A 16,800-nucleotide genomic window follows, 5' to 3' on the forward strand; every position below is an offset into this window, starting at 1 on the left:
CTTTCCTCGCCTGAGATTAGCTGTATTAACACATTCCTGGATGCTGACAAAGTCAAGTTCTTTCCTAATATCCTTGTTTTTAATATGATATTGCCATTGATGCCATCTGTTCATGCCCCTAATCTTTCTCAGGACTCTCATATCTGCTGTCTCTAGTCTTTGGTCAAGTATTTTACTTCTGACCCAGCTCTCAGATCCATAAGTTAAAACTGATTTGAACACTGTCTTGTATACAGCTAATTTAGTGTTCCAACTAATTTCTCTTTTATTCCATATGAATTTATTCAATTGATTTCCTACCATGCCAGCTTTGTTGATTCTGTTGTCTATTTCCATATTTAATTTGCCATCTTCACTAAAAATTGCACCTAAGTAGCTGAAATGTTTTACTTGTTCCACATGTTCTCCATTCACAATGGAGTTGACATTTTCAATGATTTTGCCTATTTTCATAGTCTTTGGTCTTGTTGTTGCTGACCTTCAATATCATATCTATTACAACAGTTATTCAATTTAGTCAGGGAATCTTGCAGACTTGTAGTAGATTTATTTAGAAGTATAACATCATCTGCATAAAGCAAAGATCTAACATTAACATCTCCAATTTTGAGATCATGTTTAATACCACTTTCTTTCATAATGTGATCCATATAGATAATGAATAACAGAGGGGATAATGTACATCCTTGTCTTACTCTAGTTTTAACATTAAACATCTTCCTGTACTTCCTTCAATTCTAACTGCTGACTTACAACTCAAATACAGACTAAATATTGCTTGATATAATGCCCCATTGACACCATATAACTGTAGAGTATTGAATAGTGCCTCTCTTGGCAACTTGTCATATGCCTTTTCCAGATAGACAAAACTTAAATACAGATCTTTGTTATATTCCCATGATTTCTCCACTATTTGTCGTAAAGTGAAGATCTGATCCTGACAGCCTCTATTTGGCCTGAATCCAGCTTGTTCTTCACCAAGCATTTCTTCCACAATTCTTCTCAACTGTTTCTCAAGTATACTTGCATAAATCTAGACAGGAACACTCAGTAGGGAAATACCTCTGTAATTCTCACAATTCAGTTTTATTTCCCTTTTTATATATGGGCATTATGAGAGATCTACTCCAATCATCGGGAATTTGTTCCTCTGTCCAGGCCTTTTGAACTATGCAGTGCAGTCACTGTAAGACTTATATACCTCCATAATTTAGCATTTCTGATCGAATATCATCTACTCCTGCTGCCTTTCCACATTTCAAGCTTTTGATGGCTTTTTTTTTTTTACTTCAAGTATGGATATGTATCCCTGACTATATGCCTGTTGAGTGTTTTTTTTTTATCACTGTGCTAACACTGCTTGTTTCATTTAGCAATTTTTCGAAGTAATTACTTCATACTTCAAGGATATCTTTTTCTCCTGTTTTCATGTTAGCTTTGTCATCTCTAATTCCTTTATTATTATTACGGCTATTATAGCCTGTTTTAGTTTAGGAGTGTCCCTTATTTTAAATACATTGGCTATTTTTACTCAAAAAATTTATATATATATATATTTTAGGGCATTATGGGTAAGTATTGAAGGCAATTATAGCAGAATAAAAGAGGGGGTGGGGGAATTTGTACATACCTTGTTTTGATACTAGGATGGCTTCAAATTCCATGTTCCTGCTGAAGGTTGTTTATAACGAGGGGGGAAGGGAGCGTGAGGGGGGGTTGACGCGGGAAGAATAAATTGGAAACCAGGGTTTATTTTAATAATATATATATATATAGATAGATATTATTGTGTTTAAGGGCACTTTTGGGGGGGGGGGGTTTACTTATGGGAAAACTGGGGCAGAGGAGAACGTTAACAGGGTGCGAACCGTTTCGGTCGACTGACCATCATCGGAAGGTTTTCGGAATGAGTGTAGGGCTATGTCATTACTGCAAGTTGAATCTACCAAATAAGGGCATTTGTTGTCACTAAATGGCTGGAGGCGTGGCCTGATTTGTAAGTTGTGGATCATCCAACATACGGAAATTAGGTAGGGTCGGTGGACGTTGATCGAGTTTTCATTGCATTGCGATGAAAACTCATTTAGTGACAACAAATGCCCTTATTGGCAGATTCAACTTGCAGTCATGATATAGCCCTACACTCATTCCGAAAATGTTCTGATGATGGTCAGTCGACCAAAACGGTTCGCACCCAGTTAACATTTTCCCATAAGTAAACCCTTCCCCCCAAAAAAGCACCCTTAAACACAATAATATATATATATTTATATATATATTTTATTAAAATAAACCCAGATTTCCAATTTATTCTTCCCGCATCAACCCCCCCACAAACTCCCTTCCCCCTTTGTTATAAACAACCTTCAGCAGGAACATGGAATCTGAAGACATCCTATTATCAAAACAAGGTATGTACAAAATTTTTCCTCCTCTTTAATTCTGCTATAATTGCCTTCAATACACACCCCCATAATGTCCTAAAATATATACATGCATTTTTTGAGTAAAAATAGCCAATGTATTTAAAATAAGGGACATTCCTAAACAAAAACAGGCTACAATAGCCGTAATAATAATAATAATAGTGTTTAAGAGGAGTAGTGGAAATTTTTCCAGAAAGAATATCTAATTCCTTTTACAACACTCTTTCCTCCATTTCTGAGAATCTTCAACAACCTCCAGAATATCTTGCCACCTTCCTGATATTTATTTTCTATGTTCCTACCAAAGTCTTCCCACGACTTTTGTTTAGCTAATTTTACAGTGTTTAGCTTCCTTACATTTGTCTCTGTATTCTCTAAGAGTACTAGCTAACTTATTTTGCCAGGAACGTTTGATATGCTTTCTTCTTTTCCTTCACTGCCTCTTTAACTTCGTGTGTCCACCACCATGGAGATCTGATTTTTCTATCCTTGCAGACAACCTCATCACATGCCTCTCTGGCTGAATCAATTAGGGTTTTCTTCAAGGCTTGCACTGAATCTCAATAGTTTGGTTCCTAATCTCAAACTCTTTTATTTTTTCTTCAATAATCTTTGTGTATTTTTAGACTACAGTTCACATCTGAGAGCTGCTCAACTTTTATTTGCTTTAAAACTTTCTTGCATGTTCTTCTTTTCAAAATGAAATTCAATTTTACCTGCTCAAGACTAAATAGTGATCACTTCCAATTTCAAATCCTCTGTGCACTCTGGTGTCCTGCACCAGGGAGAAAACATCACTATCAACAATAAAATAGTCAATGAGACTTTTCTTATTCCTTGCCTCTTCTCTCCATGTGAATTTGTGCACATTTTTGCATTTGTCATTTTACATTAGTATTAACACCATGCTAGTAATAACCAGTCCATGTCCTGAGCAGAAATCCAACAATTATTTGTCATTATTATTAGCTTTGCTCTTTTCTCCAAATTTGCCCCAAATATTTTTGTATGCCTGACAATCATTTCCTACTCTGCTTTTTAGATCTCCAACAAGGACAAACTTTTCCTTTTTCAATGTGTCAGTTGCTATCTATAAAGCCTCAAAAAATTCCTCCACTTCTACCTTAATAGAACCTTTGGTTCTACTAAGATAGAACAGAAGTCCAATTTTCCATTTTCAGAAACTAATGTTTTCAAAAAAAAAAAAAAAAAAAAAAAAAAAAAAAAAAAAAAAAAAAAAAAAGGTAATGACTTACCAAGACGCTCCCATTTGCCATCACTACTTCTGGCCTCGAGAGCGGTTTCCTTGTGTGCATTGTCAAAGTCATCTACCCAAATACCGTCATCTTCTTTGCCATTATTTCAAATAATGGGAAAGAAGATAATTTACAAGACAATATGTAATGAACAATCCTTCACAAACGACTAATGAGAAGTGAAAGCAGAGTGTGAAACGGACAGCAATGATAGGCCAATAGAGATAGAGCAGCTATGAAGACGTGCATACTATTGGTGTGGTATTAACAAAAGATCGTGTGATCCAAAGACAAGAGCAAGACGACAATTGTGTTGGCTCTCATTTCAACAATGGAGTTGAAATGCTAATTCTCTTCAACCGAATTGCATAATATCTGAAACACATTCACTTATTTCTTAATTTTAGCATTCACGACGGGGTGTTGTCAAACAAAACCATATGTTGCCAGTGCAACATATGGATTTGCTTGAGTCTATACAGCAGTTTCTGTGGGATGGGGCATGTGATTCATTAGTTAATGCCGTTTTTATCCCAGTTGTCTCTAATTACAATAATTGTTGAGAAATATATTACACAGTCTGCAAATATTTCTGTATCTTATTCAGGGACATAATAAAACTAATTGTTTTTCGTGCATCTGCAGTATAGTAGTTGTTGCGTAGGGCTTGTTGTTTACTGCAGTGAACCAGTTACTATCACCCCGACGTTCAAGTCAGGGCAATAGTAACTGGTAATTTGAGTAGAAGAATTCATTCGGCATGTGATTTAATACACACACACACACACACACACACACACACACACACACACACACACACACACACACACACACACACTAGGGGCTACACCCCCTGGCGCCCAATCCCCACAAATTCCGAATTAGTAGGCCAGTTCTCCTTGAATTCTGATTGCTCGAAAGCCCCCCACCCCTGAGTTCAGTACTGATAGGCCAGTCCTCCTTGAATTCTCATGACTTGAAAGGGGGTTCTCCCCCCCCCCTCTCCCCCCGGCAAACATGCTGCCAAATCCCCCGAGTTCCGGACTGGTAGGCCGGTTCTCCTTGAATTCTGATGACTCGAATTTTGAAGACTGGACACTTAGGGTAGCTCCTGAGTTTCAAAACGTTTCAAAAATGTGACATAAAAAGGCTTATCATTTTATATATATATCATTTTATATATATATATAGGTAGATAGGAAGTTAGTAATGATGTAATTTTTTTCATGTAGTACTATCATACTATCATATCCTGTACACCCCTTGAGGGTACATGGCAGGAATTTGATGATGATGATATATTTCCCTCAATATATATAATTTATTAAAAAATATATATACGTTTAAATTAATTCTTTTTTTCTTAGTAATGATTCCATCGTTAATGATGTATAGCCGAAAATTGCCATGTACTCCCTAAAGACCTTTCACGTACCCCTAGGGGTATGCGTACCGCACTTTGAGAAACACTGGTCTAGGTAGTAAGAGAAGAAAGGTATCTGCATGTTGGAATCTGAAATCACTTTAAAAATGTTGTGTTCTGTCTTATAGTTCGCCCACCGTTTCCAGGTCCTTGCTTCGCGTCTTTCCAAGAATAGTCGATTCATGCTGAAGGGGAGAAAAAAATGAAGGACGTCCGAATTGGTCGCCAACACGCGAAATCACGTGCTTTATAGGTAAAATTTTCCAACTGTTATACAAGCAACATAGTTAACTACAATAATCATAAAAGAGAAGTTAATTTTCCGACCGGTAATAATAAGCAACTCATCCCACTATACGGACTGATTACCCTGTTATCGGAATGGATTCTTCTTTTTCTGAGATGCGCAGAAGTGTCGAGGGACCTCAAATCGGTGGGCGAACTATACTAGAATTATCTAACCTTAATCTCTACCAAGTATTGACATGCTACAGGATTACAACTTTTAATTAGTGGTTCTCTCTCACTCTCATACATACAAAAGAAGAATCTTTTTTTAAGCATGAATCCCACCAAAAAACTGCACATTCTCTATAATATATGAATTAGTACTTGGGTGAGTTAGGGTGAAAACATCATGAAGCACTTGCTCAAAAGACTAAATATGAAAATGTTCAGCCACTTCAAATCCTCCAGCAATTTTGCAATGTCCACAACATTACCAGTAATATATATATAAGGTAACCCTCGTATAACACGGTACTTATACAATGCGGTTTCGATATAACGCGGTCTACAAATTGTAGTAACCCTTGTTCAGCGCAGTACTTATGCAATGAGGTTGCGATATAAGATGGTCTACAAACTGTAGTAACCCTTTATCTTTTCATATATTTTTCCACGCGAGACTTAAAAATCAAATTTTATCTTCGTTAAATTTGGGTCTGCCAGTATCGTGCATGTAGTTATAAGTAGCGAATTTATATTAGGGGAAAGACCCTTTAGCACACATGTACGCCAATTGTTTACCGTATAAAGTGTTTATTGTTGAAAATTGTCTTCATTTTCTGCCAGGAAAGCAGATTAAAAATCATAAGTGTGTTAATCTCAAGCTGAGCACTTTATTTTCTGGTGAGTTACATACAATATGTAATGCTTTTTTATGTAAAAATTTTATTTTTATAGTAATGGCCACTTAGAGGGCTTTTGCGATATGGTTGAAAACAAAATTAATGGATTAACTGATGCGGAAATATATTTAAATGACAAGGAACTGGTACAATTAATAGATGATGTTGAACCAAATGGCAGGGGAAAGTTCTGCATAAGATTCTGATTGTGATGAATCCATAAAGAATTGAGTTTAAAGAAATTACCAGAAGGATTGAACTTGGCAAGAAAGTTATTTTATAATGATCTCTCAATGGAGTGCTCATGAAAATTCACGAGACAATTGGATATTTGTTTAGCTCCGTATTACGAACTTAATAAAAAAATTGCAGCATAGTGGTAAGCAAGGTCTTATTACTGACTTCTTAATAACTAAACCAGCCGAAGTATGCAATGAAAATTATACTAATAATGTCCGAGAGATTTCAAGTGATGACAACGTCCGGCCACTCGTAAAAGAAGAGTATATACGAAATGTTAGTTTTGAAGAGAGCGATGACGATTATAATATACACTTTATTTTATTTTATTTACCTAAAACATTTATGTATTATGTGCATACGTACAATGAAGTTTACATACAATTTATATTTTTTTATAATTTATACTATGTATTTGTTTCATAGTTTATGTTTTCTTAACTTACATGAATTACCTGAATTAAATAAAAAATATATTTTTGTTGGATATTCATTGTTGTTTATATAATCTTTAAAAAAAAAAAACAATTTCGGAACATAACCCTACTTTTTCTATGTGATCTGAGTTTCGCATAACACGATTTATATAACACGGCATTTCTATGAAACCTAATATCCACGTTATACGAAGGTTACCTGTGTGTGTGTGTGTGTGTGTGTGTGTGTGTGTGTGTGTTGTGTGTGTGTGTGTGTGTGTGTGTGTGTGTGTTTTAATGTTGTTCCCACCCACAAAAGGTTATATGCAAACCTATAGTACATTTTGTACTATAGGTTTTTAAAAATAGAGAAAAAAAAAATCTAAGGATTTTTTTTCTATTTTTATTGATTATATATATTTCATATATATATATATGAAAATTAATAAAGTTTAAATGACTAAACACCAAGAATAATAAAGAATGGGGTTTAATAGGAACACTACTAGTTTCGTTGATAAAACAACTTCTTCAGGTGTCCAAGTACAAAGAATTATATACAAAAAACCTACAGAAACATTACATAATAACGACAACAGATCTACTAAAAATGTAGTACAGTTTAAACTGGAGTACGTGCTATAGTTCCAGCTGTATGTATCTACGTGTGTGTGAGATATCGCGAGAGCGCCAGTACTGGACAGCAGACATGTGTGCATCAGATAAATTGTAGCTGAAGCTACAATTCATGTGGGTTGAATCAAATGAAATTTCTTTAGATTCGAGAATACGTCTCTCAAGTTCATCATAACATTTACGCATGTTTGAAGTTTGAGACCAGTCTATATGATGTTGGCAGCCTTCGTTGGAGTTTATTGAGAATAGGACGTGGCTGGAGAGAGAGAGCGCTAGCTCAGGTTCCGTTGTAGGAAATATCTCTTTTGCGTTTCTCAACACGGAAAAGGATAGATTTATCAGTCTGTCCGTAGTAAGGCTTTCCACAATTACAAATAATCTTGTAAACTCCTGGGTACTGAAGAAAGTGATGTTTTTCTTTAGGTCGGCTGAGGATGGAACAGAGTTTAGGAAACTTAGTGAAACATGTTTTGATGTTGAACTTCTTAAGAATTTTAGCCAGTTTGGGAGAGAGGGAGCTAATAAAAGGCAAAGAGATATATGCTCTGTGGGAAGAAGAGTCTTCCAAAGTAGGTTGACAATGGCAGAAAAGAAATTTCTCAATATTTTTTTAGAGTGAAGCCATTGTTGAGAAGTGGGATAGAACTTCAAAGTAAATTAAGTTCATTTTGAAGTTCTATCTCGTCTGATAATAATGATCTGGCTCGATGTGCTAGGGTGGGGATAATGTCAAATTTCTATAGAGGGATGGGAGATTGCATGAAGGTATCTATCAAAATGTGCAGACTTTCTGACGATGGAGATTTTGATATTGTCAGAGCATCTTGTAAGTTTTAAGTCTAAAAAAGTGAGACAATTGTTTGTTTCTAGTTCATAGGCGAATTTAATCTTGTGATAAAAGTTGTTAAGATGATTCAGAAAAATATTAAGGTTATCTAGGCCATGCTCCCAAATGAGAAAAACATTATCAATAAAACGCAGCCAGATTTTAGGTTTTAGTGTTGATGAACTAATCACTCTTTCTTCTAAATCTTCATGAAATATATTTGCTAGTACCGGGGAGAGCGGGCTGCCCATAGCTAAACCTGAGTTTTGTTTCAAGATCTTGTCCTCGAATCTAAAGTATCCTAATTTGACAAAGTGGACGAGTAAGGCGAAGAATTTCTTAGACAATTTGCTCTTGAGGAGATTGAGAACTTCCTGGGTTGGAACATTTGTGAAAAGAGACACTATGTTGAAACTTGCCATTAAACCTGATTTGTTTAGTTTGAGGTCTTTGATCTTCGAAACGAAGTCAGCTGAATTTTTTATATAAGAAGATTTTCCTGTTAGGTGTCTTAAGGAAGAGGTGAGATATTTAGACACGTTGTAAGTTGGTGAGTCGATATCTTCAACTATTGGTCTTAGGGGAGTATGGATTTTATGGATCATCGGAAGACCATATAATCGTGGGATTCAAGGGTGAACGGATGTGAGAGAAAGAAGGATGTGCCCTGGTAATTCTGAAGTAGTTTTTAGAAGATTGTTGGTCCTATAGCACGCACTCCAGTTTAAACTGCACTACAGTTTTTAGTAGATATGTTGCCATTATTATGTAATGTTTCTGTAGTTTTTTGTATATAATTCTTTGTACTTGGAGACACCTGAAGAAGTTGTTTTATCAATGAAACTAGTAGTGTTCCTATTAAACCGCATTCTTTATATATGAGTTACCAAAAAACTTATTTACACACACACACACATACATGTGTGTGTGTGTGTGTGTGTGTGTGTGTGTGTTTTATTTATTTATTTTTAACAGATCCAGAAACCTTGCTCTACAGACCAAACAAGGAATTTTTCAGGCCACTTCAGGCCTCTAATAAGTGTGCAGTGGTCTCATACCAGGTGATGAAATTCATCTTCCTACTAAAGACAATCACAAATATCCTGCTCAGCCAATCATGCCAGCAATCCATCCATCAATGGCTTTAACAGGCACTTAAGCACTCATAGCCTTCCAAGTATCCTTGGACTTCCCAACCTAATACGAGGATAAGGTGTTTACCCCCCTATGCCTCTAAGTACATATATAAGCCTCTAACCTGGCCTTCCCTCCTGGTGTGGCAAAGATATGTGAATTTGTTATACATATAATCAAATTACTTTAGCTGGAAAAATAAGATCTATAAATAGACTGAAGGCATGGCCATGAGGGGTCCTCTATTACCTTCCATAGCTAATTACTATCAAAACTAACTGGAGGATACTCTCTTTTCCACCATTCATCCTAGTCCTCCTCCTAGATCCACTAAATAGATGATATATTTGCTCTTTGGTCGAAATTCTGAAAATGAACTATGTTCTCACAACAAATCAATATTCTACATCCAAGAATTCAACTTACTAGGAAAAGGAGAGTTATGTGAGTTTAGCATTCTTACACATACTGCTTACATGTACAGTCTCTAATGTCTTGTCTAACCAGTGTTTATTGTCAACCAACCTTCACTGGTAAATATATACAAAATTCTGCTGATCAGTTCTTCCAGATAATTGGATATGTTAAAACTTTAGACAACAGAGCACAAAACATTTGTTCCTCATCTTCATCAGTGCAGCAACAGCTTCTCTCAATTAAATTCTTAATGAAATCAAATGGCTAATCCCCCCCCTCCCCCCAAAACAATTCAGATTTTGGATTCCAACCGTCCTGTACTCAAAGATACCACAACAGAATTCTAAGTTCCTATTCCATACATTTCTGACATCTTCTTATAAACCCATGCGCAGAGACCCAAAGAAGTTTCACCTAATATCTACATTTTCCCACCAACAAGATTTCTAATTTTCTGATCACAAAAGACAAACTTTCACTGCTATCTCCAGTTGACATTTATCAGATTCCCTGTAACTGTAATTTCATATATTTTGGACAAAATGGTTGTTTATTTGGGGGGGGGGGGGACTATAACTAAACTATAAATCTCATAGGTTTGGTCTTGCATAACACAGTTTCATTCCAGTGGTTTTTGTTGTTCAGTGTTGAGAAGGAATAATGAAACCACTGGAATGAAACCCACTTTGTTCATAGTAGCTTGAAATATGAGTATATCTGTTCAAAAAGAGTTCATAGGTTTTAGTACCTTAGCAAATATCAAAAGTTAATAATTATTATTTGCTTGATATTACCTTTAATATGTTTGCATATAATTTGAAGCTCTAGCTTGCAACAATTGCTTTTGCTGGTTAGCAGCAGAAGCCAGTCTGCAAGCTTGTATTTACCTTGTATTCTATCTTATTTAAATTGCTTAATGTAATGTCATTTTCAGTACAAAATATTTGTTGCTAACTTGATATAAATCTTTACTGTTAATGTGTATTAATATGCCACAGATATCATAAAGCTATGACATACCAAGAAATAAACTGCAATAACATGTATATAAAGCATAACATGATTAATATATTTAACCCACTTGGGTGGATGGGTGGTTAAAGAATAAATTAATTTAGAGTATATCTTCTAGTAGCTTTTTTCCAGCACATTTGGAGAAAAGGTTTTTGGAAGAAAATCAGTATGATTTAAGAGTGATTTTACTACAAGGGTGAGGAATTAGCCAGGGCCAGGTTGCACTGAATCAAAAGGAGAACAAGTTAAAAGATAACTCAAAGAAAATTAGTGACAAATATTTTTCAAAATTTCAGAAAAAAAATTCTAAAGTTTATAAAAGTGAGACTGATAGTGATAATTTCTTACTTGAATGTAAATCTCAGATATCATTATAAAATATATCTACACAAAAAAAAAAAAATAAAAATAAAAAAAATAAATAAAAATAATAAAAAAGAAACATGAACGACAAAAAATAAAAAGTTAAAAATCCACTTAATGGAAAAGAGAGTATTAAATATATTAAATATCAAATAAACAGACTGATAGAAAAGTTTATACCTATTACACACAATACAGATGAGGATGGTAGGCCATAAAGGATGGGAGTGCAGCAAAGGACAGTCTGTGATGCAAACTACCAAAGAATGAGAAATGGATTAGGGCATGCATAGAAAGAAGAAATCATGTTCACAAAAAAAAAGGAAAGTCATGAGTTAGATAATTATATAAATACAAACAAGCCTTCAGGGAAATTTTAAACCAACTCTAACAGGCTTAAAAGTTAATCTTAACAAAAAAAAAAAAAACAGAACCCAAGATAAATGTGAAAATTATAAGCGTATGCCTTCACTTTCAAGAGCTTCAAATTATATGCAAACATATTAAAGAATCAATCGAATATATTTGGATAAATGTTACTTACTGGAAAATGCACAGATGCTAGATTTGCATCTCAACAAATACCAGTGAAGGAGAGAGAGAGGGGGCTACATACATATCTGCTATTTTTTTGAGTATTATTCAATAGCTATGCAGAAAATATTGGAAGATGTTTATAATATATACATTTATAATATCCAACTCATATATAGCATAAACAGCCTTTTATAAGAATAACACAAAGATCTATGGAATGGTTAAATTTTGGAACCAATCAAACAACTACAGGTATGAAGCAGGTCTGCAAATTGCTGACAGTATTATTTAATATTTCACTTAATAAAATTATACAGAAATTGAAAAAGAAAATAACTAAAGATATTTGGGTAACTATATAGAGATGGACACAGTTCTATATGGGAAAAAAAAAAATCACGTACTGCTATTTAATTCACAAGATGAATTATAGAACAACACATCACCAAAACATAACTGCAGACACCAAAATAGCTCTCTAATATGACAATCTAATATTTTCCTGTTTGAATAAAAGAAACAAATAAAGGTCAGAATCTGTTCTGATGAAATTCTGTAGACAATTACTGCAGTTGCACAGACTAAGATACCAAAGAAATGTAGAAATTAGAGGAAAACTGAATATTCAGAATGTATATTATATTTGACAAGAATTTATATATTTTTTTCTTGTCAAATATAATATGCTTTACAGCCCAGCAGTAAAACTTTCTACATTCAGAATGCAGTTGATGAAATACATACATATTTAAAAAAAATTTAATAAATCGGTTGGGGGAGGGTTCTATTTAGGTGATAATTTTCAACATTGACTGTTAGATTTCTCCTGCTTACTGAAGGCCTGAAATGCTGTGAAATAACACAATGTTTGGTTTCTAGAGAAGAATTCCCACATTACCTAACCTCAGCCAACCCATGGTACAAACATACTACAGGTTTACAACATTTTGTGAGTGTAATTAATATAAAAAGGAAAAGTAGATAGATCAATTCAATGAAGACAGTTAAAGGTAAAGACTTGGACAAAAACAGAACTGCATATTTTTATTACCCAAACCCATTTTACCTGAATTAGTGTGTGCGTGCATATGTGTAGAAATCAGAATATCAGAAAGTCAAATTATAGAGTATAGAAATGCAAGGAATGTCATATTTTGTACAGTACAAGATGTTTGTTTTCAACCAATCCTAACCTCCTTGTCTCTATATGCCTAAGTGTGAGACTGAAAAATGGTGATATGATAATCTAAATTGTAATCATTAATGTCTTGGAAAAGTTGTTAGCTTTAAAAATCAAGAAAGCTGGTGGCCATCATTTAGCATAGCATGATACAGTTTAATCAAAATGGGATCAATATGCACAGTTGTTTTTCAGAGGCTGCTCTAGTGCCCAAAATCACTCAGCCTTTTTCCAACAATCATCTGGTTAGATGATACACAACAGTCAAAGAATACATTCAAGTGAGTCATAAACTAGGCAGATGAAATTAACAATTCCAACATGGCATTAATTATGTTTCTATAAAGCCAAGTTACTTGGCCATGACAGGCCATACCGAGTTTAATATGAATAGGAAAATGATAAGATTATCATAATTTTGGGCTGCATTATGAATCCTTGCTCTATAGAAAGGTAGCTCATATGAATCACTCCTAATAATTCTTTATACAAAAACTATTTACAAAAAAACTTTATACAAAAAAAAATCACAGTGCTTAATCGATCCTCTTCCCAGCTCCCCATATTTCAGAAGAAGGGAAAATGGCCCAATTAAGTTAGCATTTTGCTAACTGTGCAGATTGTCTGTATATATAAATATGATTGTACAATGAAATATTCTCTATTTACTGCAATGTAAACAAATCTGATCGCCTAACATAGGGAGTGAAAATCGTCAGTATTTACCTTGATATGATAATAATGAATTGAGAAGAAGGGCTATGATGGCAAACGATTCGATGTGTAGAAGAAATGGATGCAAGTTTTTGGATGTGCGTGAAGTGAGTTTGAGAGAAGATTGGATTTGTATAAGAGGGATAGCCTACATCGGAATGCATTTGGTATCAGGAGTCTGAAAAAACTAATAACTGGTATGAGACCTAACCCAGAGAGTCAGGGAAACTAAATTATAAAGGGAGGAATGGTGAGAATGTGAGTGTAAGAGTGGCAATGTTATATAACTGTGTTAATGATGGGAATGGGCTTTGTCATGGAAATGTTGACGAGGAGAGAACAATTTCAACTTCATGCTCATCCGGTTTGAACCCATCAAATACGTGTAAAGATGTCTACATGTATAAGACACTAGAGAAGAATAGAGATCTGCAAGTTGTCCAACTGTGTCATGCAGACAAGAGTATACAAAAGAACATGCAAGTAGATTATTATGTCTGTACACGAATGCTAGGAGTATCAGAAACAAAGGGGCAGAGTTTGTTGCCTTAGTCAACATGTTAGGACCTCAGATTGTAGACATTAGTGAGGCCTGGCTATCAGAATCAGATATACTAACTTATCGAGTGTAACGGCACAGTGTTTTTAGGAAGGATAGAGAGGATAGGAGAGGAGGGGCGTGCTGATAATGATATTGGATGACTTGAATCCAGTTAGAGTTGAGGCCTATGATTGTAGTACTTCTACTAATAGTATTTCATGTGGCAATGAGTTTGAAGCCATCTTGTGTGAGGTGGAATCCGTCAAGATCAATTACATAGTGTGGTGTTGTCAAGTGACAAAGTGTTCAGCTGAACTGGCTATTCCTTTGACCAGACTGTTTAATATGAGTCTCAGAACAGGAAAGATTCTGCAGGAATGGAAAGAATGTATGGTATACTTCCACTGCAGATAATGATATTGGGAAGGATTTGACAAGTGACATATTGCATATCAGTTATTTGCTGATATTGCAAAGATAGGTAGGGTAATCAGAAATGCTGCTGATATGCGGTACTTGCAGAATGATTTGAATGCTATATAATTTGAATCTCAGAACAGGGTAGATTCTGCAGGAATAGAAAGAATGTATAGTAATCTCATTGCACAAGGGAGATGCAAAGACCAATGTATCCAACTATGTTAGGGCTCGCATTCAGAAATGGGTTGACAGTGAATCTCTACTTTGCAATGAACAGCATGGACCTACTAAGGGAAGGTAATGTTTTAGCTACTTGCTCACATTCTATAATAATATTGCCATTGAACAAGACAAGGGGAATGAACAGACCATGATACTTTTGGATTTTGCTAAGGCTTTTGACAGAATACAGCATGGTAGACTGTTATATAAACTGGAGAACATGAGTTTGGATTATAAAATATTGCTGTGATTAAGAGGATGACTGATATCAAAAAGTGGTATACGGGGGATGTGAGTCTGCAAGATTTAAGTTAACTAGTAGTACCACAAGGATCTGTCCTTGGTCCACTACTGTTATTCAATCTGTACATTAATAATATTGGGAAGGAATTGCCAGGCAATATACAGCTATTTGCTGATGATGCAAAAGATAAGCAAATTAATCAGGAATGCTGCTGATATGTAGTATTTGCAAAATGATTTGAATAGGCTGGAACTGTGGGCATGAGAAAATGTATGTCAGTAAATGTAAAGTCATTCACTTCAGCATGATCAGATATACAACGTTGTATTATATTGGTGGGATTATGCTAGAAGAAACTGATGAGGCTAGGGATCTTGGAGTGTTAGTAGATAGGAAGTTGAAGTTCAGGGGCCAGGTAGCAAAGACTGCAAATACAACTCAAAAGATAATTGCAATGCTGACATGAACATTCACATGTAAAGATAAGGATGTCATTTTGGCTCTTTACAAGGCCTTGATAAGACCTTACTTGATATTGTGTGCAGGTCTGGTCTCCTGGTTTCTGTTGCGATTCTGATACAGTGGTGGGAATGCAAAAGAGGTTTTAAAAATGATATCAGGATTGTGGAATACTTATTATGAAGACAGATTAAGAATTCGTAGACTGCAGACACTAGCAAACAGGAAAAGAGAGGTGATATGATTGAGACTTACAAACTTACAAGACTCATCCCTTTCTTAGCAGCATTCATTCTTAGCTTCCAAAAATGCCCTCTTTTGAAAGGGTCATACAGGATTTCAATTGATGGAATTTTTCAATTTATGGAGGTCGGGGAAAGGATAAGAGGGCATTTTTGGAAGCTAAGAATGAATGCTGCTAAGAAAGGGGTGAGAGCTAGATTTTTCTCTCACAGGGTGGTGCATGATTGGAATGGATTGCCATTGGATGTTGTGAGTACAATAGCTGGTGCGTGTAGTACGTGGCCTCCCTTGATGAATCCCTGGCTCCCTGGAGGTCTCTCTTAATAATATTAATAATAATAATAATATTGTTAATTTTTATTTCACAATGTCATTCTAAATCAATGAAAAGTGCAATCATATAGTTTTTTGTTGTTTTACAGTTACATGTAAAGAACTCTGCACAATGCTTCAAGTTTAGATAAAGAATCAACTAGGTTGCCCCTACAACATCACAGTTCAATTAAAGTTTAGCATGAAATACATGTTTGAAATTCTTTGTCTCTGCTGATACTAGTGTTCCTGAATAGTGAAAGGACATGATCTTCATTTGAGCTCATTTGTATACGTAACAAGAGTATATTAAATTAACTGAATACATCATGTAATTTTTAAAATAACCCTCATAATTACTCAAAAGAAAATTTTACCAGCAACTGCAATAAACTGTGATGTTCCTGAAGCAGCTGATGCCTGGACAACACTATCAGCTTGCTGAGATTGTGGAGAGTGGGCAACAACTGCAACCTGTGTTACTGTTACAGTAGACGATGAGGAACCTTGTACTGTCTGAGGTGGCTGTTTCTGCTGTGACTGTCCCTGTGATGTTGCTGATGACTGCACAGTAGACGTATTAGTAGATGACTGTGGTTGGCTACGGGATATCTAATAATAAAGTCAAAATATTTACCATTAAA

General features: G+C 35.1%; 1 protein-coding gene across 4 annotated transcripts in view; it reads right to left on the reverse strand.

Annotated features, from left to right (window-relative positions):
* Positions 1 to 16,800, reverse strand: part of LOC150095560 (DNA-binding protein RFX2-like) — a 663,123-nt gene that overhangs the window by 439,284 nt on the left and 207,039 nt on the right. For all 4 annotated transcript variants that reach the window (XM_090410808.1, XM_090410810.1, XM_090410811.1 and 1 more), the window contains exon 5: positions 16,534 to 16,768. In XM_090410808.1, the coding sequence (XP_090266934.1) occupies positions 16,534 to 16,768 (235 nt within the window). The remainder of the gene's footprint in view (positions 1 to 16,533; positions 16,769 to 16,800) is intronic.

Source organism: Typopeltis vanoorti, chromosome 20 (assembly GCF_054136105.1).
Source record: "Typopeltis vanoorti isolate ZY-2024b chromosome 20, IOZ_Tvanoo_1.0, whole genome shotgun sequence".
Taxonomy (NCBI): domain Eukaryota; kingdom Metazoa; phylum Arthropoda; class Arachnida; order Uropygi; family Thelyphonidae; genus Typopeltis; species Typopeltis vanoorti.